Raw genomic sequence first — 25,801 nt, forward strand, 5'->3', positions numbered from 1 at the left:
GTGAGGGATTGTCTTGTCCATTATTATGGCATGGTCCCAGTTCAACTTGTGGGTTGAGGCCTCTAGTATGGCCAGGAGTTTGTACTTGTAATACGGTACACTTTCTTTGATAAACTGGTATTTCCTTGCTAGCTTCTGATTTATTGCCCTGACTACCTAGTTGTGCATACTCCATCTAGGTGATCACCGTGCATCCTGTTGTGGTGATGTGTTGGGTCATTTCTGAGGCCAGGTAGCATCATTGACTGTATTCATCTGTTGTGCCTGGCTCGTTGGTGATATTTTTTCTTAGTTCCTGGTGTTGATTACTTGGTCTTGGTTGGCGAGTGTGAATCCTTTAGTATTAGTACCAGCAGTGGCGACATACTGTAAGGAAGCCTATGGCTTATGATGCACCAGCCAAAAAAAATAAATAAAATAAAATAACAAAAAATAAATAAAATAATAATAATAATGAGAAGAAAATTTCAAAAATAATAATAAGAGAAAAGGAAATAGACAACCTATGTATTTCCTTCCTCCCATAGGTAATTTCCCCAAACTGTCAGCCTCTACCACCCATGTATGTAACTTATTCCAGTAATTTATAACTTGCTAGCTAAAATAAAACCTCCTGCAATCCAGTCTAAACATCTCACCCCGTAAGTTGAAATTATGGCCACTTATTCTAGAATTATTTATAACTGTAAATGATTTTGCCCTCATTCATTTTGCTTATGGCTCTCAGAGCCTTAAACACCTCAATCAGGTCTCCTCTAAGGTGTCTAGTTTCCAGGCTCATCAACCCACATACATCTTCTTTCATCTTCTCAACCTCCAACCCAAGCATGGTACTAAGTACTATAGGTTCTAATACCTCTTGTGTTTGGGGTTCACATAAAAAAAGAAAAAAAAAAACTCATCAACCCACATACATATTTGAAGTCATCCGTCATATGGATGCCCTTTTGCCGTTCTCACCAGGCGAGTTACCTGTCTTTGGATCCTTTGAAAAAGCATAATGTCTTTATTTAGGTGCGGTCTCCATACTTGAACACAGTATTCCAAGTGTGGTCTAACAATAGCCTCATATAATGGGATCACGATGTCCTTATCTCTACTAGCAATTGTTCAATAAATCATCGATAGGACACCATAGGCCTTCCTTGCAAGCAGTCTACAATGCTCGGAGAACTTCATGTCTGACTGTACCATAATACCCAAGTCCCTTTCCTGCACTACCGGCTTTAGTTCAACTCTGCCAAGTGTATAAGTTATTTTGAGGTTACTGTTTTCCAGGTGCAATACCTTACACTTTCCTGGATTAAAGCATAACTGCCATTTTTCTGACCATCCCTGAAGACTATATAGGGCATTCTGAAGAAGCTCTGCTTGGCAGCAATCATTAACTTCTCTACCAATCTTTACATCACCTGTGAATTTAGACATTACTCCCTCTATTCCTTCATCGATGTGATTTATGAAAATCAAAAACAACAGTGGTCCTAATACTGATCCTTGGGAAACCCCTCTTCTTACATCAACCCAATCTGAGGAATAACCATTTATCACAACCCTCTACCTCCTGCCCTGAAGCCATCCAGCTATCAATCTAAGGATTTTCCCTGTGATTCCAACCTGTTCCAGCTTGTAAAGTAACCCCTCATGTGGGACTGAGTCAAATACTTTGCTGAAATCCAAATAAACATTGTCGAAATTATTCCCTAAGTCCAGTTCTTGAGTGATCCTGTCAAAATAGCTAACCAGATTAGTTAAACATGATTTTCCCTTTACAGAACCATGCTGAGTATCCTTAAGAATTCCATTTTTATCTAAATGATCCTAAATTCCACCATTGACCAAGGATCAAATTCGCCCTTGATTAGTCTCAGGGAAGAGTGTCCTGCTTGTGAGCCATGCATTGGAAGCCATTTTATCTATGTGGTCTTCATGGAGGTCATAGTGCCTGCCGTGGAGTGTTTTCTTTGTCCATCTTTCTAGCTTTGTTTATTCCATTGAGGTGGGGGTATCTTCCTTTAGGTTGAGTGGGGTGTGCCACTTGTATCTCTTCCTTATGGCCTAGTACAGTGGTTTCCAACTGGTGGTTCATGAACCCCTGGGAGTTTGCGAAACTGTTCCAGGCGGTTTGCAAAAAAAAAAAGAAATTCTGATGCTGTCTGCTTAGATTTACATAAGAAATTTAGGAAACAAGATTTTGAAATGAAAAGAGCAGAATGATTAGGACAAATTGTACAATAAGAATAGACTTTAGATAGTGGAAAATAAGTAGCTTAATGAGTAATAGATATAATTTTAGTTCTATGTTTCCCAGAGAAAGGAGTGCCCTTAACCGGAATGAATCGTAAAAATGGCAGTTGAAAGCTTTAATGTGTTTCCAGGGGGAAAAAAAAAAAGTAGGGAAGGAAAGATAGATACTTAGCTTGTAGAGCTAACAAATAAATTTATATAAATGTAATAATTAAATGAAGGCAAGGAGGAATGAGAGAGAAATAAATAGAGAGGGATTTGATTGGCCAGGTTGTGACGAAAGGGGAAAATGGTTCGTAAAAGAAATATATTTCTTCCACGTCAAAACTCCATATATTATATAGAATAAATTATAAATAAATGAAATATATTATATTCCATATATTTGGAATTTTGGCGTGGAATCAAAATATAACTATTTTATATAGAATTTTGGGGCGAAGAAGAGAAGTGGTGTGTGAGGAAGGGGTTGAAGAAGGAAGGAGGAGTTCGCAAGTCAGTCGAAGTGGAAGAAGGGGTTTGCAAGTCAAAAAAGGTTGGCAACCACTGACCTAGTAGATTGGTGCTGTGTTTTTCTGGAAGTACTCCTTGAGGTATCACTTTCTTCTGTTGCTTGAGGTCTATCACAAGCTATTTTCATACTTCCATTAGTTGGAAGTGGAAAAAAGAAGAGATTATTATTATTAGTAGTAGTAGTGGCATATAATGCAAGAAAGCTAAGTCTGTGGTGAAAAAAAAAAAAAATATATATATATAGATCAACTTATTCACTCCTGAAAGGACTTATACATGAGATTGAATGCTACAACACAGAATTGCAAGGCTCTTACAGGAACAGTTGTGGAAACAGCAATGGGGGACAATGAGTTTCGTACAACATGTATGGTGTATTTAGGAAGGATTGAGGGAGAGAAGGGAGGTGGTCATGTTACTTGCTAAAAGTACCCCTGTGTGACAAGGATATTCTAACACTCGAAACTAATTGAAGCCAGCATTGAATCCATGTGGTGTTCAGGTAGTAGGAGGCAGAGAAAAAATGGGACTGGTGATATGCTGCATACCAGAGGATCATGGAGCAGTACTGAGTTCGTTGCTTGTATAGTCTTGTGATTCGGGCAGGCATGAAGTTCTCTGTACATGTAAGTGGAAAAGAGGATTCATTGCATCGTTTTGAATTTATTGAACAACTGTTTATAAAGATAGTGGAAGGTATAATCCCACTATATAAAGTAGTTGTGAGACTACATTTGAAGACTGTCTCCAGGTATTGAATGCTGCACCCAAGAAAAGACATCTAGCTTCTTGAAGGGGTAGAAAGATTGATGATGTTTGTAGGGAGTGGCTAAAGAATTTCCATATAAGGGAAACTTTCAACATGTGCACTGCTGAGCTTGGTAACCAGTTACCTTAAAGGATGATCTAATTAAGGTATTGTTTAAGGCTAAGAGAGAGGATAGCAAAATGAATGAAGGTGAAATATGGTATTAAACCTTTTTGCGAGTGAGTTTGAATGCAGGTGGGTTTTCCATTGCAAATTTTCAACAATGACAGGCTCTGTGGAGCGAGTTTATTCATGAAATTTTGGGATTTTTAAAAAAAATAAACTGTAAAAATTTTTTAAATATTTATTTTTTCTTATTTTGATATGATTGCTTAACATTAATATTATTTCCAAAAATAGATCAGAATTTTTTTTTTTTTCAATTTGTAAATAAACTTGTAATTATTATATTTTACTGAAGTAATACCCTCCTTATGTATATATTTATCATTTAATTCAATTTCATCAAGGCGCCTCCGTAGCCAGGTGGCCAGGAGCAGCAGTGCGTAGCACACGCTTCTTGATTAGACTGGGGTTCGAGCCTGTCACCACCAAATACGGAGGATGCGGAAAGGTCAGGGAATGACCACCGCATATCCCTGGAGCAGTATTATGGCCTTAGTTGCTAATGCTCCTAAAAACCAAATAACAAACAAACAAATGACAATTTCATCAATTCCTAAATTTGGATTCTATAGAATTTTGGATTGTTTATACCTCAGTCAGACAGTGACAAACAGGTGTGATCCCCCACCACTACTGATTTTCAGTTTGTTTTCATGTTGGCATCTGTTGAAACTATTACTATTAGTCGGAAACACAAATAAGAGATGGCAGCACACACTGGAGGATTTTAAATCATTAGTAGATGTCTTATATGAACCTTATATGATGACCTTGGAAAACAAGTTGCCTCAGGTAATTGAGCTAACAGCCTAGGAAAATTTGAAAAGCCTGCTGGACTGGGACCTACATCAAGAGAGAAACGTAAGGTTGTGTGGGGAGAGAATGCAAAACCTTTGGTTTCCTTGCACTGAATGGCTAATACTAGATTGGATGGCAGTGTGTTTCACAATACCTTATTGCCATTTTACTGTTGTCCCACACCCATACAATATGGGTTTGAAATTTCTAGACAGTGGCATTTTTCATTATCCTGTTGAAAGTGGAAGTAATTGTCACCTGGGGGTTAGACAGTTAACAGGTTGGGGTGCACTTGGTCTGCATCAATATTTAAATATGCCTTACCATTTAGGTGTTGGTCTATGGGAATTGCCTATGGACTTGTAGCAGAACATGCCCCAGACCATCTCACTTGCTTTACTAGCCTGATGTGCTCATGCATGACAGTTTCATGACTTTGTTGTTGCTATACTTTGCCAGCAGTATTGATACAAGCGTAAGCAAAATTCATTGAATCACTAGACATTTTTCCAGTCCACTTATGTTCATTTCTGATGTTCTTTAACCTATTGTGTAATTATTAATCTGTTATATGCAAACAGTGTATATTAAACGTGTAAAGCTGTTTAACATTGTAGCACCTAATATTGTGTGCTCAGATGCTTGGTACTATGTTTCCTGATTGGAGTGGGCTGTTATTTTCTTCATGACACACCTGTTGTCCTATACAATCTGCAGCTTTCCCCAGATATCATCTACTGGTTTTTGGCCACAATCCATGTGTACGTATGCTGTGCTGTCTGCTATTCCTTATCTGTGGAGGGTAGTATAAAGGGCCAAAGTCAAAGACATGATCTAAATACCATGTGTTGACTAAGCCTTTTATGTTCAATGTTCATCATTAAAATTATTTGGAAAATAATTTATGCTGTTTACATAACACTCAGTGTGAGTTTCATAATTATCTTAGGATATACACTGATGAGCCAAAACATTATGACCAGCGAGTTGTTATGCAAATCGATGAAAGTGCGGGTCGGGACACGGTATAAAAACATCTGATACTGAGCTCCGTTAATCAGTGTTACTCTTGTTCTTCAGATGGTAAAAGCAGCGGACTTGAGTGAGTTTGACAAAGGCCAAATTATAATGGCCAGACGACTGGGTCAGAGCATATCCAAAACAGCACAGCTAGGGGAGTGCTCACAGTCAGACGTGGTTAGTACCTACCGAAAGTGGTCCAAGGAGGGAAACCCATGAACTGCCAGTGAGGTGTTGGATGACCATGGCTCATTGATGCTCGAGGTGAGCAAAGGCTCTCCCAGATGGTACATGGCAACAGAAGGACGACTGTGGTGCAACTTGCTGGTAACTGGAATGCTGGTGACGATAGTAATGTGTCACAACACACAGTACATCGAACCCTGCTGAAAATGAGGCTGCATAGCCGCAGGTCACTCCGAGTGCCCATGCTAACCACGGTTCACCGGTGACAGTGCCTACAATGGGCACGCGAGCATCGAAACTAGACCTTGAGTGATTGGAAGAAGGTCGTCTGGTCCGATGAATCACGTTTCCTGTTGCACCATGTGGACAGCTGGGTACGTGTGCATCGTTTACCTGGGAAAGTGATGACACCTGGATGCACCATGGGACAAAAAGAAGCTGGTGTCATGCTTTGGGCGATGTTCTGCTGGGATTCCCTAGGTCCAGTCATCTGTGTGCCGGGCACTCTGACATCTGCCACCTACCAAACATCACGACGCCTCCGTAGCCAGGTGGGCAGGAGCAGCAGTGCGTAGCACACGCTTCTTGATTAGACCGGGGTTCGAGCCCGTGAGCCACCAAATACGGAGGATGCGGAAAGGTCAGGGAATGACCACCGCATATACCCGGAGCAATATGGCCTTAGTTGCTAATGCTCCTAAAAACCAAATAACAACAACAACAACAACCAAACATCATTGCTGACCAGGTACACCCTTTTGTGGCAACCTGCGGTGCCATCTTTTAGCAGGATAATGCACCATGCCAGACCGCCCGGATTGTTTGAGACTGAACACGAGGAAGACTTTCAGGTATTGCCCTGACCTCAAAATTCCCCAGACATCAATCCCATAGAGTATCTGGTTTGTGTTGGAACAGCAACTCTGATCTGTGGAGTCTCAACCACGGACCTTATAGGAGTAAAAGGATCTGCTCGTTACATGTTGGTACCAGATACCACAAGACACATTTAGAAATCTTGTAGCGTCTGTGCCTCGCCAGGTACAAGCTGTTTTGGCTGCACGTGGACAACCAACATCATATTAGTTTGTTTTGGTGGTCATAATGTTTTGGCTCATCGGTGTATGATTTCAAATGACATGCCCTACGATCTTATGCAGGTCTGTGTGATAATTAGATTCCACAGTGTCCTTTTCACAGTATGGGATATGGCAATAAATTGTAAAATAAATTATTAAATTATAACAATTCAAATTTAAATGAACTTATTCCTTTTCCATGTTTGTCATTGAAATTATTTGGAAAATAATATATGCTGTTTGCATAATACTCAATATGTGAATTTCATAATTATCTTATGATATATGATTTCAAATTATATGTCCTAAGATCTTATGAGTCTGTGTGATAGATTCCACAATGTCCTTTTCACAGTACGAACTGTGGCAGTAAAGTTCCGAAACTGGTGCGGTCATGTTTAATGAGTTTAAAATAAATGGAAGCAGTATGTTGTAGTTCAAACTTTTTCCAACAGATGGTGGTACAGGAATTGTCCAGTAGACTGTGACAGGTTGCAAGTAACAATTAGTTCATTAGTAACATTAAAATTCTGTGTTATGATATTGCAATGAAGCAACGAACAAATTTAATGAGCAGTATCAAATTTTTCTTTAAACTAGCATGATTTAACTAGCACACTGGCATGATTTAAACGTTGAATCATGCCAGTGTGTTTGAATGGAATAAGCAGTTTCAGAGATAGATTATTATTATTAACCATATGGTGTAAGGAAGCTTAAGGCTTATGCCGCACCAGCCAAAAAAAATTCCCAAATTATCCTGCAAGAGAGAGTGAGAAGTAGAAAGGAATCACCAAGAAAGAGAAGAATGATTATATCCAGCTCAGGACCCTGGGTGTGCCAAGCCCATACTCACCAGATGTGAGCCCCTGGGGTGTGATATGAGGATCTTTGCAATGATTCAAGAAGTTGGTGTCTGCCAGTCAAAATGAGGACAGAGTTGCAAAAAGTTTTGGGAAATTGTGACAAAAGATTGTTGTTTGATTGTCAGAATGATGGCCAATGAGTTAAATATGAATAAAATTTGATTCTTCAAATTCTTTCTGAAGATTTAAAGAAAAGGAAGGTCTGTGTAAAACTTGTGCTGTACAGCCTCGTGGATGAGCTGAAGCAATGGAGTGTCATCGTCCAAACTTGTTAAGGCAATCCTAATTTTCTTGACTGTATTCTCACTGGAAATGAATGTTTCAGTACAACCGGAGACAAAGCATCAGAGTATGCAGAGGAAATGTTTGATTTACAGACGTCCAGGATCAGGACAGTGCTGTCTTTTTTTTTTTTTTTTTTAACAGATGGTGTGATTCACAAAGAATTTATACCTGAAGAAGGAGAGAGTCGATGCTGCATTTTACATACAGGTGAGGCCACAATTTTGAGAGAAAGGGAGCTAGTTCTTGTTGCATGACAATGTCCCCACCCATTCCACACTGTTCAGAAACGTCTTCACACCGTGACATTTCTGGCGAAACATGGCATTGTACAGATCAACGATCCACCTTACTCTCCCGGTTTAGCATCAGTAGACTTCTTCCTCTTTCCCAAAGTGAAAACTGCCCCTCAAAAGAAAGAGCTTTCAAGACATGAGGACATAGAGAAAAACATAACTGCCAAGAACATCATCTCTTCGGATGCCTTTGCTAACTCTTTTCAGAAACTTTTAGAGCAGTGTAATCAGGGCATTCAATTGGGTGGTGATTACTTTGAATAAACATAAAACCATTTTTGAGCTCCTTCACTTTTTTTAAATTTTTTATTGCACCAGTCTGGAAACTTAATTACCACGCCACATATATTAATTATTTATCCATTATTTTTCTGAGCAATTTTACTATTATACCTATAGTTCTTCAATTGAAATACTTAACTGTCTTTATAATATACAGTTTTGTTTGATCTTTCATTGGGTCATCCATTAAATTTTATTAGGATATTACACATGGGATAATTTCACAAGTTGATTAGTATTGACTAAAGACTTGATCAAGAAGCTTCTTAATATTAGCATAACTACATAATTGCATACTGGCATCTGAAGATCTCATTCACTAGATAGAAATGAAGTCCAGATAATTATAATTATCAAATTCTAAGAATTTAAAAATTTAATTATTTTATTCTATATGCTACTGATTCTTTTCCCTTTATTTATAGATTTTGAGTACTCCTCAGCGAGTGATATCTAGCACACATATAGTAGGCAGCAGTCCTCGAACTCCTCAACAGTTGCTCTCTCCTTCTTTAGATCATTGTGGTTCTTGGTCTGGAAAACGATCACACGAAGTAGCTGACTCAGATTATTCAGATAGGTAATAATATGCAAGATTAGGGTTTATTTGTTAGTGTGAGAGATTAAGTATTAAAATATTATGGTTTATGAAGTGAATAAACAATTATAACAGTAGCTTAATAGACACTACAATCTACTTTCCTCCATATGTACCTTCAGCATTATCATATACACTGCATACTGGAAATGAGGCCATTTGCATCTCTTCAGCTCTCCACTTACATGGAGTTTTCAATTCACTCATCAGATTAAGGACTGTTTTTCCCTTATGCATCAAATATGCCATGGGCTTGACCAAATCAACAGCCTACCTAATAAGAGGTCACGGTTCAGTAGATACTGACTTCTTATTAGGTAAGCTGCTGATTTGTTCTTGTCCGTGCATTCATGGCATGTATCACCAAAGATGCACCAGAAATAATCTTTAACCCTAACCATGAGCCTTTCACTCCCAAATTTATAATAATAATTTGATAGTTGATTTTTAATTCCATATTTTCCCATTGCTGTGGCAAGCTATAGTCTCTCAGTTGCTTTTGCACCAGAAAAACAGAAACCATCCAGTTTCCCAAATACAGTGGATATCTAGTGTGGTACAGGTACATCGTTGTGACAAAGGGATGACGCTTTACCATCATCCCTTTGTCACAATGCTATACCTGTACCACACTTTGCTATAATTAAACAATTTATCAGTATGAACTCTATTTGAAACAGTTCCCCCCCCTCATTATTAGAAGCCACTTGTCAACCCAGAAATGTGCAACTTGCATGCAGTAACATTGCTTACTCTCAGTTCTGATTGTTGCACTTAATTTTGAAATGCCATATTTGTTTATTTTTAAATAAAAAATTGCTTCAACAACAACAGCATTGGTGATACTACATTTCAAAAGATTTATATTTCAACATTTCCCAATCAGTGGTTGTTGGTCCATGGCATTCATAGTTCTTTGTCTTCACACTAATGTATTTCTCAAGTATCCTGCATTTTTGGGTTTTGCGATTAATTTTACTTTGAAGTGAAAGTGGGATTAATATTGCACATATACTACATTAAAAATGAAATAAGTGCCTAAAGTATTTTTCATTCAAGACTAATTTTTGGAATGCAGCTCTCTCTCTCTCTCTCTCTCTCTCTCTCTCTCTCTCTCTCTCTCTCTCTCTCTCTCTCTCTCTCTCTCTCTCTCTCTCTCACACACACTCACACACACACACACACACAATGGTTATATATTTTTAACTTAGTGCTGCTTATATTTTAATAACATTTATACTTAGAAGTTTTTAACTATACATGTTAAAGATTTTATTCTTAGCCATATTTTTTTTCTCTCATTTATTTTATAGTCAGAATTATCAAGAATAAAGAGACACACAGGTCACCTACCTGACTTTTAAGAAATCATCCAGAAATGTTGGATGGATAGCTATTTTTATTTGACTCAGCTTTTCTTATTACTTTTATATGCAGTCTCATCCAGATATTTGAAAAGAGATATATCATATCAGTTTCATCCTACCTAATTTAACCTTTCCATTGAGATAATGTACATTGAATTGTAGCATTATTCTTTAATTATAGTATAGCAAAAACACTTTAAACATTAACAAATATGCCTTAAAATTCTCTGTTCTTTTAAATAGTAAAAGAAGTAAGAAGGGTGAAAAGGGAGGAAAAGGACTCAGACATTTTTCTATGAAAGTATGTGAGAAAGTTCAAAAGAAAGGCACTACCTCATATAATGAGGTAGCTGATGAATTAGTAGCAGAATTTACAGATCCTCATAGGCATATGTCTCCAACAGATCAAGTAAGGATTTCCTCATATTTTATTGATTTCATTTGAAATTTTTTGATAATAGGAAAACTTTATGCTTAATTCTCGTTATTGATTTTCTTAATATATAGTGGCATAAAGGGAAAATCATGTTTAACAAATCTGGTTCGCTATTTCGAAAGGGTTACTCACGAGCTGGATTTAGGGAATAATTTCGACATTGTTTATTTAGATTTCAGCAAAGCTTTTGACTCAGTCCCACATGAGCGGTTGCTTTATAAGCTGGAACAGGTTGGAATCACTGGGAAAATCCTTAGATGGATAGAAGGATGGCTTCAGGGCATTAGGCAGAGGGTTGTGATAAATGGCTATTCCTCAGATTGGGTTGATGTAAGAAGTGGGGTTCCCCAAGGATCAGTATTAGGACCACTGTTGTTTTTAATTTTCATAAACGACATTGATGAAGGGATAGAGGCGTGATATCTAAATTTGCAGATGATGTTAAAATTGGTAGAGTAGTTAATGATCACTGTCAAGCTGAGCTTCTTCAGAGAGACCTAGATAGACTTCAAGAATGGTCAGAAAAATGGCAGCTGTGCTTTAATCCAACAAAGTGTAAGGTATTACACCTGGGAAACAGTAATCCCAAAAAAACTTATTCACTTGGTGGAGTTCAACTAAACCCAGTACTGGAGGAAAGGGACTTGGGTGTTACGATACGGTCAGACATGAAATTCTCTGAGCATTGTAAACAGGTTGCAAGGAAGGCCCATGGTGTCCTATCGATGATCTATCGAACTTTTTCAAGTAGAGATAAGGACGTGATAATCCCATTATATAAGGCTTATGTTAGACCACACTTGGAATACTGTGTTCAAGTATGGAGACCGCACCTAAAGAAAGACATCGAGCTTCTTGAAAGGGTGCAAAGAAGGGTAACTCGCCTGGTGAGATCGGCAAAAGGGCGTCCTTATGAAGAAAGACTTTCGAATATGTGGGTTGCAGAGTTTGGAAACTAGACACCTTAGAGGAGATTTGATTGAGGTGTTTAAGGCTCTGAGAGGCATCAGTAAAATGAATGAGGACAAAATTTTCAGGATTATAAATAATGCTAGAACTAGGGGACATAAATTCAAGTTACGGGGGGAAATGTTTAGATTGGACTGCAGGAAGTTTTATTTTAGCCAGCGAGTTATAAATTACTGGAATAAGTTGCCTTCATGGGTGGTAGAGGCCGACAGTTTGGGGAAATTCAAAGGTCATCTGGGTACTTTTGGGTAAGGGAAGCACATAGGATGATAGGTTTAATTTCCTTTTTATTTATACTTTATTTTATTATTTTTTTATTTATTAATTATTATTATTTAGTTATTTATTTTGTTTATTTATTTTTTTTTTTGTTTTTATCATTGCTTTGTTCGGATTTTTTTTTTGGCTGGTGCAGCATAAGCCATAGGCTTTCTTGCACCATGCGGCCGTTACTAATACTAATAAACCAAATCGGCTGCAATTTATAATTTGCCCAATGGTATTTGCACTTCCTCAGGATATGCATGTAATATTCAGAGCTGCAAACTTTTGGATTTATGACATTTTATATTTTTTTATTTTATTTTATTTATTTAATTTTTTTTACCCATACTTCTGCATACTATAATAGTTTTTCCCCCCTGTGTGTGCACACACACACACACACACACACTGGCTTTGCTATAGTCAGATTTATTTATTTATTTATTTATTATTATTTTATATATATTTTTTTATTGATAATGTGCATAAATTTCATTGTTTCCCTCTAAGTTAATGAATTGGCCACAAGTTGTCTTGATCTCTGTTGTACAAAATATATAGAACTCATGAAATAAAATAATGCAGATATTGTTTAACATTAAACTTATTTCTGTATGTGTAGTGCAAAATTAAATTTATAAGCTTGGGGGTGAGGAGTTAGTTAAAAGTGATTTAGGATGAAGATGTGGGAGTTTATGGTGCAGTCATAATGAAATTTGGCATGTAATATAAATGGGTGGCTAGGAATAGGAAGGTACATTTTCCTGTCTACAATATATGGGACTTTCGCAGGTCAAATTTTAGGGCAAAAGCCCCATGCTATATGCTACACATATAGCATGGGGCTTTTGCCCTAAATTTACTTGAATTTATTTTACTTGTTGCACTATCTCACATATTGTAGATATGTTGTCGTCACAGGTGGCCGTGGTTTACACTATAAATAAATAGTACTGTACAGAACAGTGCAGTATCAATGCCTTAACAAATGATGTACTAAGTAGTAAACCTTATTTACTCATTGCTACATATAGAACAAGACTATGCTCTACTTGAACAGTATTTTGTGAATCTTGTATGATGCATTTGTTCTAAATTTACTTGACTTAAATACATTTACTTGTTATACTTCAGAATGACCACATGAGGCCAGGGAGGTTCACAAAATAAAGAGATACAAGAATATTACTGTATTTAGTAGTCACATAGATACTTTTATACCTTCACACTTGACCACTTGGCTATGGCAGCCAGTAAAATAAACCATTTCTCTTGATCTGATGTGCTTTTCTTTTTATTATGGTTTGTAATGTGGTGAATAATGTATACCCACCTTGTATATGTGAATGGGATATTTGACCAGAATACTAGAAACAGTATACATGTAAGTACTGGTAATTTCCACATGAGGTAAGGTTGTTGAATGGTCATTCACATGACCATTCAACAAAAAACTTCAGATATGAAATTTTCTTAACAGTGCATACAGGCTGCCAGAGCAGGTCATGGGGTTTTGTCAATGATATACAGGAATTTTGCTAGCAGAGAAAAGGTGATTGTCCCTCTGTATAAGGCAATGGTCAGGCCATGCCTTGAGTACTGCGTACAGGTCTGGAGGCCTCATTTTAGGAAGGATGTAGATTTGCTTCAGTGTTTACAGAGAAGGGTAACAAGATTGGGGAAGGGAATGAAGGGATCCTCTTACCAAGAGGCTTAAGTTCTGCAAATTGCAGTGGCTGGAGACTAGGCACCTGCGAGGTGATCTGATTGAGGTGTAAAAAGCCTTGAATGGGTTCAGCACGCTGAATTCTGATGGGATTCCACTTGTTCAGATTACGAGCTTAAGGGGGCATAAATTCAAATTAAGAAAAGACATGTAGAATAGATGTGCATAAATTTGCCTTTAGCCAGTGGGTGGTTAATTTCTGGAACAAACTTCCATCTGTCGTTGTGGAAGTTGATAGGTTGAATAAATTTAAGGAGGAACTGGACAGGCATTTGGAGGGAATGGTGTGTGTTTTTTTTTTTTTTTTTGGCTGATGATACATAAGCTCATACTCTTGCTTTCTTGCATCACATGACACTAATACTATTGCTTTGCAATTTCTAGATGCAAAGTGCTGAATATGTGTGGGGATGTTGTTACGATGCAAGTGCCAATGAATCCCACTTTTCTGGATATTTGTTCCAAATAGCATTGTGCTATTACTAGCACTATTTTTAGTATTCTTGGTTTACTGTTTGACCATGAGTGAAAAATTTATGATGAACAGTGCCTTGTGATTCCTGAAATATGATAAGAAACATGATCTCGATTAAATTTGAAGCATGATGTTCACATTTTGTCTGTCATGAGCTTGTCTTGCTTTTTTAAACCTTGGAGAAAATGGTTATCAATGAAGAGGACTAGGCCTTTTTTCCATGTCATCCCCTATACCCACAATTCATTACCAGTAATGATAGAAGAGACAATGTGGAGGTCAGTATCAGCATGTTGACAAAGGTATTTGATATTTGAGAACTCTGCTCTCCATGATTATCAGTGAGGGTGTGAGGCACAAACCTTGCTGAAATGTCTCATTCCCAAAAATTTGTAAAATTGATTGACATGTCCCCTAAGAAATACCAGTGCCACTATTACTACTACTACTACCTGTAATGAGCAAACTATAATCAAAGCATAAAACACTAGCAACCAAACAAATGCTTGTATTCAGGGGAAAGGGTCTTAAAAACTAATGGGTAAATTAGTACTTGGCAAGCTTCTTTTATATTATAATAATTCCTGATTTTAATAACAAGAAAATGTGATTTTATGACTGTACGGTGTAATTTTAATTTTGTGCTCTTGGATTTTATATCTTCCCTGAAAATTTTTTTTTTTTTTTTTTTTTCTCTTGCCAAATTTCCATAAGAACAATGTCAAATTTTAACCAATTTTATTATATTTCTTGAAACTTTTCTCCAGAATTGCACTTGATTTTTAAAGTCGACAGTGGGCATTTACCTAATTTTGCATTTATAACATACTGATACCTCACGACCTTAGTCTCACACTCAGTCACTCTTCTCTCTCTCACACACACACACACACACAGGTGCTGTTTCATTCATATTAAAGGCATAATTGTGCATATGACAGTTTTTGAACCTTGCACGAAAGAGCTTAACACACATCCGTGCCCTCCTATATGCTTTTATGGAATGTATTATTGGCAAAGGATGCAAGGAAGAAAGCTTTTACAGCATCAGCAAAAAAAAAAAAAAAAAAACTCATATGTATACCAATTTGGCTATTCCTTTAATGTATTCAAACTACCCACTTCCACAATGCCATATGGAAGTTTGTTCCAACACTCAATTACTCTCCGACTGAAAGCAAATTTTTGCACATCTGTTCTGTAGCCACCCTTTTTAAATTTGTCCCTTTACATGTGTTGTCTGAGATTGAATAGAGATGTCATCAACACTTAGTTTATTCAATTCATTTAAAGCCTTAAACATTTCAATGAGATCTCTTCACGGGTGTCAGTTTCTGGGCACTGCAGTTTACTGAAGCGAAGTCTTTCTTGGTAAGATTACCCTTTGCACCCTTGACAAATCTTGTTGCTTTTCTCTGCACCCATTGTAACAGATTCATATCCTTCCTAAAATGAGGCTTACAGACCTGTATGTAGTACTCAAGGTGTTGCCTAACCATTACCTTATACAATTAGATAATCACCTCCTTATCCCTGCTGTCAAAGTTCTTGTATATCATTAACAGAACCCCATGAGTTGCTGCAGGCTGCTTGTCTGCACTGCTCAGAGAACTTCATGTTGGATTGTACCTATAGGAATTATTACATCGTTGATAAATATTGAAAACAGTAAGGGGCCCAGCACTGAACTCCGAGAGACTCCTAGAAGAGCAGTGTCCCTTAATAACCGACCCTGTCTTCTGAAACTTAACCAGCCATTCCTTTATCTATAGCAGTAACTTTCCATTAAAAATAAAGCCAATCCAGTATTCCCAGGTGGTCACTGGGCCTAATGTTGCTTAACTTTGGTGATCAGGTGCATTCAACCTAGTATGAAAGTTGGCCACAACAATTTCACTTTTGCAGTGGACTCCAACTCAGGTCTGCTTAAATTCTGAGTAAGTACCTAACCCACTGGTATGCTGAAAAATTTTTTTTTCATTATTTCAGTAGGATGCTGACTATATCTAAAAGATTCCAGGTGTTGTATGAATGTAGTGTATGAACATGTCAATCTCTTTATGATGCTATATTAATAATTACCAGACCTGTATGTGTAGGGTTCTTCTTCTTATTATATATATATATCAGCATTAGTAGAGGCATTTGGTGCAAGAAAGCAAGCTTATGCAGCATCAGCCAAAAAAAAAAAAAAACCACTTCCACTTCACCCCTCTGTTCGTTCAAAATACCTGTCCAGCTGAGCCTTAAACTTATTTAGGCTATCAACCTCCACTACTAGGGATGGAAGTCTGTTCCACCAACCAACCACCCGCTGGCTAAAGGCAAATTTCCGCACGTCTATCCTACATCTGTCTTTCCTCAATTTGAATTTATGCCCTCTCAGGTGATTATTCTGAGCGAGAGGAAGAATCCCATCAGCATTGAGCATGCTCAAACCATTCAAGGCTTTATACACCTCGCTGGTGCCTAGTCTCCAGACACTGTAATTTGCAAAACTTAAACCTTTCTTCGTAAGAGCACCCCTTTGTTCCATTCACTAATCTTGTTGCCCTTCTCTGTACTCGTTCCAGCAGCTCTACATCCTTCTTGAAATGAGGCCTCCAGACCTGTATACAGTACTCTAGGTGTGGCCTGACCATTGCCTTATACAAGGGAATAATCACCTCCTTATCCCTATAAAATAGAAAAATAAAAAAATTATATATATTATTTTTTTTTTTACATGAAATATGAATAATAAAGCAAAACATTCATGATAAAATTATTATGCCTAGTTTATCACTTATCCACATATCTTCCATAAATATCAGTTGCAAAATTTCAGTTACTGATACGTCATTAAAAAGAGTAGTCATTATTGTACAACTGGATACTGGTAGAAGTGGATACTTGTTTCTAGAGGTTGGCATCTGATATATTGGTTTATGCATGTTGCAAACAAATTAAATGATTAGATTTATTTTATTTATTATGTAGGCTTATGATCAGAAAAATATCAGGAGAAGAGTTTATGATGCATTAAATGTTTTAATGGCCATGAACATAATATCAAAAGAGAAGAAAGAAATCAAATGGTTAGGGTTGCCAACTAATTCTGCACAAGAATGTCAGAATTTGGAGGTGAGTTTTTAGCTTTAACAAAAGTTTATTTGTTATGCCATTTGGATATATTGTTTGTAGATTTATTTGTAGTATACACTAAATATTTCATTCCTGAAAATACTTAATACTAATATACCTAATACTAATAATACAGGCAACTCTCATATTACACGGTAGTTTGATTCCTACAAAATCTTGTGTAATGCAAAACCGTGTTATACGGGACTAAGAACCAGTACAAAATGGGGGGGGGGGGTAAGTTCCAAAAGCTAACAAAAATGCACCATTTTGTTTTATAACTATCGGAAACTTAATTTTTATAGTTAAGTAGTAGTAACTTAATATTTTAACTTTATTTTTATAATAGTAGTAACTTAAATAGTAATAACTGAACAAACATCTTACCTTAAACTGTGATACATGTTAGATAATGTACGTTCATTTAATTTTCTTCGTCTTCATTGCTGCTAAGCACAATCTCTTCTGCAGCATCTAGATTTCGTGTACCTTCTGCTCTCTTTAAAAGTCACAAACTGCACTTTTCGAAGTCACAGTTATTTTTTATGGTCTCAAACAAGCACAACTTCAATAGCACAGAAACCCAGGGATCTCCCAACAAAATATAGTGGAACCCCGCCTTAATTAGTTCGTGAAAATTGGAAGAATATTTTCCAGTTAGCAAAATAAAAATAAATTTACGCTTACATACGTAGCTTTTTTTTTTTATTTTTTTTTTATTATGTAAACCCCAAACACAAGAGGTATTAGAACCTATAGTACTTAGTACCGTGCTTGGGTTGGAGGTTGAGAAGGCAAAAGAAGATATTTGTTGACTTGAACTTCTGTAGACTGTAATTTTCAGGAAATACCTATGAAGGAAGGTTGTTCCAGAAAACGGCAGTTGAATGAATAAACAAGGAAGATGAAAAGTTGGTTCTGTGAGTTTGAAGTTGGACAGTAAATGGATGTTGGCTGGTGGCAGCACGTGTTCAGGCTGTTTTGAAAGAGAGCAGGAATTATAGAAGCCAATTCAGAAGAACAGTGCCCATGGAAGTATCTGTAGAAGAGGCATGCAGCAGAAACAGTACATTTATGAGACATCGAGCAGAGAGACTCTGTTAGAGATGAATCATTAATTAACCTAACTGTCCTCTTCTGAATGGAATCTTGAAGCCTGAGAGAGGTTTTGGAGGCACCACCCCAGATGTGGGAACAATATTCCATGGCAGGGCAGATTTGCGATTTATACAGAGTGAGCAGCTGTTTGGAGGAAAAGTAACGCCAAGAGCGAAAGAGAAACCCAAGTTTTTGAGATGCAGAGGAAGCAATATTTGTAATGTGCTTGTGCCAAGAGAGATTGGAGGTCAGGGTAATCCCCAAAAGAGATATATCATTTTGCCTAGAAGTCGGAGTGTCACTAAAGATGAGCATAGGAGCAGAAGAATCCTTTTTGCGAGATATAAGACAAGACTGAGTTTTAGAAGGGTTGAAATCAACTAAGTTGTATTTGCCCCACTATAGAATTACCTGAAGATCGGCATTTAAGGAATTGGTAGCAGATTTTCGAAAAGTTGAAGCTCATTGAACAGGGCAAGGTTTCTCAAAATGGAAAGTCAATGGAAGAAGGTCATTAATATATAAGAGGAAAAGAACTGAACCTTGGGGCACACTGGCATTAGTGGAGAAGTTAGAAGACAGAGAGCCATCTACCATCACCCTCAGTGAGCGATCAGAGAGAAAACTGGATAACCAATTACTAAAAACGGTTGGCAAACCATAAGATGGAAGCTTGTTTAGAAGACCTTTATGCCAAACACTATCGAAAGCCTTTGAGATGTCAAGAGCTTTGAGACTTGTGATTCACCGAACCTTTCCATTGAATTAGTCCATAAATGGGTAACATAAGCCAGAATATCACCAGTGGATTGACACTGACAGAATCTATACTGGCAATCGTTGATCAGATGGAAGGTTTTTAGGTAGTTTGAGTTGACAGTTAATTGATTTCTCCATTACTTTAGAAAGAGTAGAAGTAATTGCAATGGGACGATAATTGGATGGGAGGGATTTGTCACCCTTTTTAGGAACGGGCTGGATATGAGCAAATTTCCGAGCAGAAGGAAAAATACCTTTGGAATAAGAAAGTGAAAAAAGGCGGCAAAGAATAGGAGTAAGTTCAGGAGCACAGGTTTTGAGAACAATTGAAGAAATACCATCGGGACCTGTAGCATTCTTAGCATCAAGATTTGTCAAAATCCTTTTGACAGAAGACCACAGGAGGCATTGAATGGAACGTGGTGGGAAGTGTTTTACAAAGATCATTAATACATCAGTTGGAAGAAAAATGGGATGCTAGCAGGTCAACTTGGCTGAAGTGACAACAGAACCATCTGGTTTGGACAGAGGTGGGAGCAGAGATGGGCAAAAGTTGCAGCCAATAGCTTTGGCAAGGGACCGGAATGCTCGGCTACCATTAGGGCAAGAAGCAAGTTTTCTACTCTTAGCCTGTTCAAACTCTAGTTTGGACTGATTAACAACTGCTTTACAATTGTTGCGAGCTTTGATGTAGGCAGAAAATGAAACTGAAGAATTAGAAACAAGCCAATTACGATATGCAACATTCTTCTCTTGAACAGCCTTAGCACATTTATTGGAAAACCAAGGTTTAGATAAAGGACGAGATTTTAAAGTGGAGTGTGCAAGAATAATTTCACTGACACGATCAGAGCAAAAGTTGACATCAGAAGTTTTGAAACAGTAATCTGTCCAAGGAAAAGAAGAAAAGAAATCTCGCAGGTCATCCCATTTTGCATTCTTGTAATGCCAAACAACGCAAGGTTGCGAATAGCCATGAGATAAAGGCTCCATTGGAGAAGAGACAATCACCAAGTTGTGATCTGAGGTGCCTAAAGGACCTCTCACTTCGACCGTGTTCTTAGAAGGGTTGTTTGTGAGAAAAAGATCAAGCGTGTTGGCTGTACGTTTAGGATTGTCCAGTATTGTTGTAGGTAAATAAACAATCTGTGCAAGGTCATTAGTAATTGCAAAAGCCTCAGCATCTCGACCAGCTGGGTTGGTGTGACTAGAAAACGGAAGCCAGCTGGAGTTGCGAACATTAAAATCATCAAGGAAAATTACCTCACTGTTAGGAAAGTTGGACTGGAGTAAGTCAAGTTGCAAAGAGAAGAAGTCAAAGAGCTCCAAGTGATTAGTGGAGTTGGGAGAATGGTGAAGACAACAGATGAATTTTACACAATGAGGTAGAGAGATTTTGAGCCAGAGAAGATCAAAGAGAGGAGATTCCAAATTTCCAAGTCTCTTACAGGGAATATCAGAACGGACATATGCACAAGTACCACCTTTGAGGCAAAAGGAATCATACAGTGAATAATTTGGGCATCTGAGATGAGCAGTAGTTGAATCAACTGATAACTGAGATTCTTTCAGAAAAAGTACATGGGGTTTGGCAGACTGCAAGTGGAAATGGACATCGTTAAGATTAGAATTGAGACCATGTATATTTGTGAAATGAATTAGGAAGTGCTTGGGTAGTTTAGATCTTTTTGCAGATAAGCTTGCTCTGTTAGTTTGACAATTCCTGGTGTATTCAGTAGTAAGAAAAAGTGGTTGGGACATGCTGTATGAAGTAGTGAAATTTTTGGATATGGCGTGCACCTGGTAAGAACATATCCAGATCTTTGACATAATGTGGCCTCGACAATGTTCCCCGCATACACACTACTCGGACTCCCTCCAGTCACTATCCGGCAGAGTAGAGGTAGCAAGATTATACACTACCTGATCCGGAAGCCTCCTAGGTTCGGTCCGGTGTACTAACTAGCGGGTTGCCTGCGAACACCATTTTATTTTAGCTTAATTAATAAGTACTGTAATATGTACATACTAATTGATATTTCTGTTCAATAATTTTTTTTTTTGTTGTAAAATTTAAAACAGTAAAAATAAGCATTTAATAACAAAGAACACGGCACGCACAAGTTGCAACAAACATGATATGCACGTGAGAGATGAAGTAATGAGTTTCTGAAAATTTATTTGTTTTTTTTATTAATTGAATATTTCATGGAAGTGGAAATACCTTTCACAATAATAATGTGAAAACCCACAGAATTCCAGCTATTGGTACTATAGCAAATGCAAGAAGATCGAGTTTTTTTTTTTTTTTTTTATTATGAAAACCCCAAACACGAAAGGTATCAAAACCTATAGTACTTAGTACCGTGCATAGGTTGAAGGAGAAGTATGGGGGGGGGGGGGAGATGCCGGAAACTTTGCTCTAGAGACTAAACATGGATTTCACCACTACAAGCCTCCAATAAGCAAATTGGTGGTATTTCACTGGTTGATGAAGGTCATCTACCACCTACAAACCCGTTTATAATTGATTTCACTAACAGAAAAGACCAATAAACCAGAAACTGCAAATTGTTTTTATTGTTTTATGGTAGCTCCAGAAATGTGCTTTCGAAAAATATCATGAAGGCGATAGCAACTAGTGAGTCAACAGCAGAGATTCACAAAAAGGGATGGAAATGTTGAAAATTGCATCTAACATAATAGCATAGTTTTTCCAGCACAAAAGCTCAAAAATACCGTGTTATGAGAGATTTCCAGCAATTCTCAAACCGTGTTAGAGCGAAACCATGTTAGAAGTACCGTGTTGTGCGAGGATTGCTACAATTTATCAATCATGTTAGACTAAAACTGTGTTGTAGAAATACCGTTATATGGGGGGGTTGCCTGTACTTAAAAATACTTAATTAAAATGAATATATTGATATTCACTTTTCATACCTAATATGAATGTATTTTGGAATTTTTTTTTATTTTTGTTATCTTAAGTAGATAAGTAAATTTTACATTATCCTAATATATTTGAGTATGTACAGTACTTATGGTTTATCCATAATATAATGCATGAGCAAAAATATTTTTTAGTTCATCTTATTTTCTAAATGTACTCATTTCATATGTACAAAGGAACCTTGCATTCAAGTTCCTTTGTACATATATATAGCAGTTAATGGTTACCTTTGGAAATTATTTTATAATAAGTCATTGTTTACAATAACACTGTCTTCTAAATCTCCCATACTTTCTTATATATTTATACTATCTTAAGTTTGCTTCACTTAACTTTGATTGGATATTTGTACTCCAAGATTTTTCCTTGTTTCCTCATATGTATTTTGTTCTTTCCACTGCTTTAATCTGTTAGGTACATTTATTTTTTTAAAACTCATTTTTGAACAATTCCTTTGTCTTATCCTTCTCTCAGATCCACATATTCAAAATAGACCTCAACTGGTTTTAAACAGCTATTTTTGTCCTTTGGCTAATTTTATTTTTTCTCCAGGAGAATTTCTCTGGCCTCCCATACTTCCTGCTTTTTTTATTTTGTTTATTATTTTCATATCTATCCTTCTGTCTTTATCAGACACTGTTCTTAGACATACAGATTACTAAGTTCAAATTTTTGGTTATTTAGTGTACACTAAATTTCCTTTGTGTCCTCATTTACATAAGTTCATTTTGGTGCAATTAATTTTAATACCAAATTTTCTACATCCTTTATCTATTTTATTTAGATTCTCGAATATCATGTGAGCTATTATTGCATGCGGATGATATTGTGTTTTACAACACATATCATCCGCATGCAATAATAGTCCATTTTTAGATCTTTCACGTTAAACTTTGTCAGTAACCTGCATTCTTTTATTACACAGTCTATGATATTTATAAAATAAGTGGTAATGGGAATGGTCCTAATTCATTTCAAGTTCAAAGCATTTGCAAATGCTTATATTTTACCTATTATTTTATATGATAAATTAACAAAAATGACAAAACTCTAATATACAAAGGCAGACTTAACAATGAAATAACTTCCAGTTCTTTTTGCTCTTTAATGTCATACATAGTAGAAAAGCCAACATTAAAGTCAGCCCTGGGTGTATTGTATTTTGGGCCATTGTAAAATATGTTTGCATATCAATGAAGTTCATGCTGTGGTATTATTCGGCTATCCATCGATGATTAAAGTTAGTAAAAATTTTTTAAAAAAAACTAAGTTTATTTGCTAGCATACCAATTAAAGCTTACTAACACCTGACTTTTGAACATATGTACAAGATGTGAACAAAATATTCAGGAACTGAGCTAATATTTCGGAAGTGTGAAGATGAATTCCAACTATTTGGATGGATCTCCTTCAAAATAGTTTGCTTGAAACTGTACATAAGCATTCCTGAGCATTTTGTTTAGAATTGCTAATAGTACCCTTGCCATGTTCTTAATAATTTCCTCAGTCTTTGCAAATCTATGCGAGGAAATATGCACAAAATCCACAGGGAGCTAAATCTAGTGAAATGAAGAGTAATAGCATTGGATAAAAGGATGGTTGAGGTGGGAGAAGACAGAGGTTGGTAATCAATGGGCACTGCTCTTTGTGGACTAATATTATTAGTGGAGCCCCACAGGGTTTGGTGTTGGGTCCACTGTTGTTTTGTATATTTATCAATGATATTGATGAAGGTATATCAGGCTTAGTGTTGAAGTTTGCAGATGATAAAGGTTGGCAGGACTGTTAATGACAGTAATGGCAGTGTGCTACTGCAACAATAGAAAATTTGGGAAGATGGGCTGAGAAGTGGCAACTGAAGTTTAACATTAACAAATGCAAAGTACTACATATGGGTAGAAGTAACCCCAGAGGAACGTACCAACTGTGTAGTACTACACTTAGGGTGGTAGAAAATAAAAAAGGCCTGGGAGTAATTGTGCAGTCCGATATGAAGTTTTCCGAGCAATGCAGATAACCTGCCAGAGCAGGTTATGAGGTTTTGTCAATGATATACAGGATTTGCTAGCAGGGAAAAGGTGGTGATTGTCCCTCTGTATAAGGCAATGGTCAGGCCACACCTAGAGTACTGTGTCCAGGTCTGGAGGCCTCATTTTAGGAAGGATGTAGATTTGCTTGAACGTGTACAGAGAAGAGCAACAAGATTGGTGAGAGGAATGAAGGGATTCTCTTACCAAGAGAGGCTTAAGTTTTGCAAATTGCAGTGGCTGGAGACTTGCAGGTGACTTCTGAATTCTGATGGGATTCTTCCACTTGTTCAGATTACAAACCTAAGGGGGCATAAATTCAAATTGAAGAAAGACAGATTTAGAATAGATGTGCGGAAATTTGCCTTTAGCCAGCGGGTGGTTAATTGCTGGAACAAACTTCCATCTGCCATTGTGGAAGTTGATAGGTTATATAAATTTAAGGAGGAACTGGACAAACATTTAGAGGGAATGGTTGTGTGAATTTGTTTTTGGCTGATGCTACATAAGCTCATACGCTTTCTTTCTTGCATCACATGCCGCTATTACTATTGTTTTGCAATTTCTTGATGCAAAGTGCTGAATATGTGTGGGGATGTTGTTATGATGCAAGTGCCAATGAATCCCATTTTTCTGGATATTTGTTCCAAATAGCATTGTGCTATTACTAGCACTATTTTTAGTATTCTTGGTTTACTGTTTGACCATGAGGACAAATTCATGATGAACAGTGCCTTGTGATTCCTGAAATATGATAAGAAACATGATCTTGATTAAATTTGAAGCATGATGTTCACATTTTTGTCTGTCGTGAGCTTGTCTTGCTTTTTTAAACATTGGAGAAAATGGTTATCAATGAAGAGGACTGGGCCTTTTTTCCATGTCATCCCCTATACCCACAATTCATTACCAGTAATGATAGAAGAAACAAAGTGGAGGTCAGCATCAGCAAGTTGACAAAGGTATTTGATATTTGAGAACTCTGCTCTCCATGATTATCAGTGTGGGTGTGAGGCACAAACCTTGCTGAAATGTCTCATTCCCAAAAATTTGTAAAATTGATTGACATGTCCCCTAAGAAATACCACTTTCAAAAGCAACTTCACAGAAAGTTTAAATGTTGATTGCTTTTGATCAGGTGGCAAACAATAGTGATTGAATCATTGGGTTTTGAAGTTGAAGGGTGGCTATAGTGAGGATCACCTTCAACAGACTATCTACACTCTTTAAACTATGTGAAACACTGCTGAAAAGTTTTTTCAAATGATATGCAGCAACATCTCCAAAAGCTGTATTTAACATTTTGTGGGTTTCTGTTGCACCTTTCCCTAAAGGTGCCTCCGTAGCCAGGTGGGCAGTAGCAGCAGTTTGTAGCACACGCTTCTTGATTAGAATGGGGTTCGAGCCCATGCCCACCAAATATGGAGGGTGCGGAAAGGTCAGGGAATGACCACCGCATATCCCTGGAGCAATATGGCCTTAGTTGCTAATGCTCCTAAAAACCAA

The 25,801-nt window shown here is 37.1% G+C and overlaps 1 protein-coding gene across 3 annotated transcripts in view; it reads left to right on the forward strand.

The window, feature by feature from the left end:
- Window positions 1-25,801, forward strand: part of Dp (transcription factor Dp) — a 185,624-nt gene that overhangs the window by 111,536 nt on the left and 48,287 nt on the right. For all 3 annotated transcript variants that reach the window (XR_016547671.1, XM_090385809.1, XM_090385814.1), the window contains 3 exons: window positions 8,929-9,083; window positions 10,712-10,877; window positions 17,318-17,461. Coding sequence is in view for 2 of the 3 variants with exons in the window: in XM_090385809.1 (XP_090241935.1) it covers window positions 8,929-9,083; window positions 10,712-10,877; window positions 17,318-17,461 (465 nt within the window). In the remaining variant the exon portion in view is untranslated. The remainder of the gene's footprint in view (window positions 1-8,928; window positions 9,084-10,711; window positions 10,878-17,317; window positions 17,462-25,801) is intronic.

The sequence above is a fragment of the Mastigoproctus giganteus genome, chromosome 1, assembly GCF_048544385.1.
Source record: "Mastigoproctus giganteus isolate SK-2022 chromosome 1, ASM4854438v1, whole genome shotgun sequence".
NCBI classification, from domain to species: Eukaryota; Metazoa; Arthropoda; class Arachnida; order Uropygi; family Thelyphonidae; genus Mastigoproctus; species Mastigoproctus giganteus.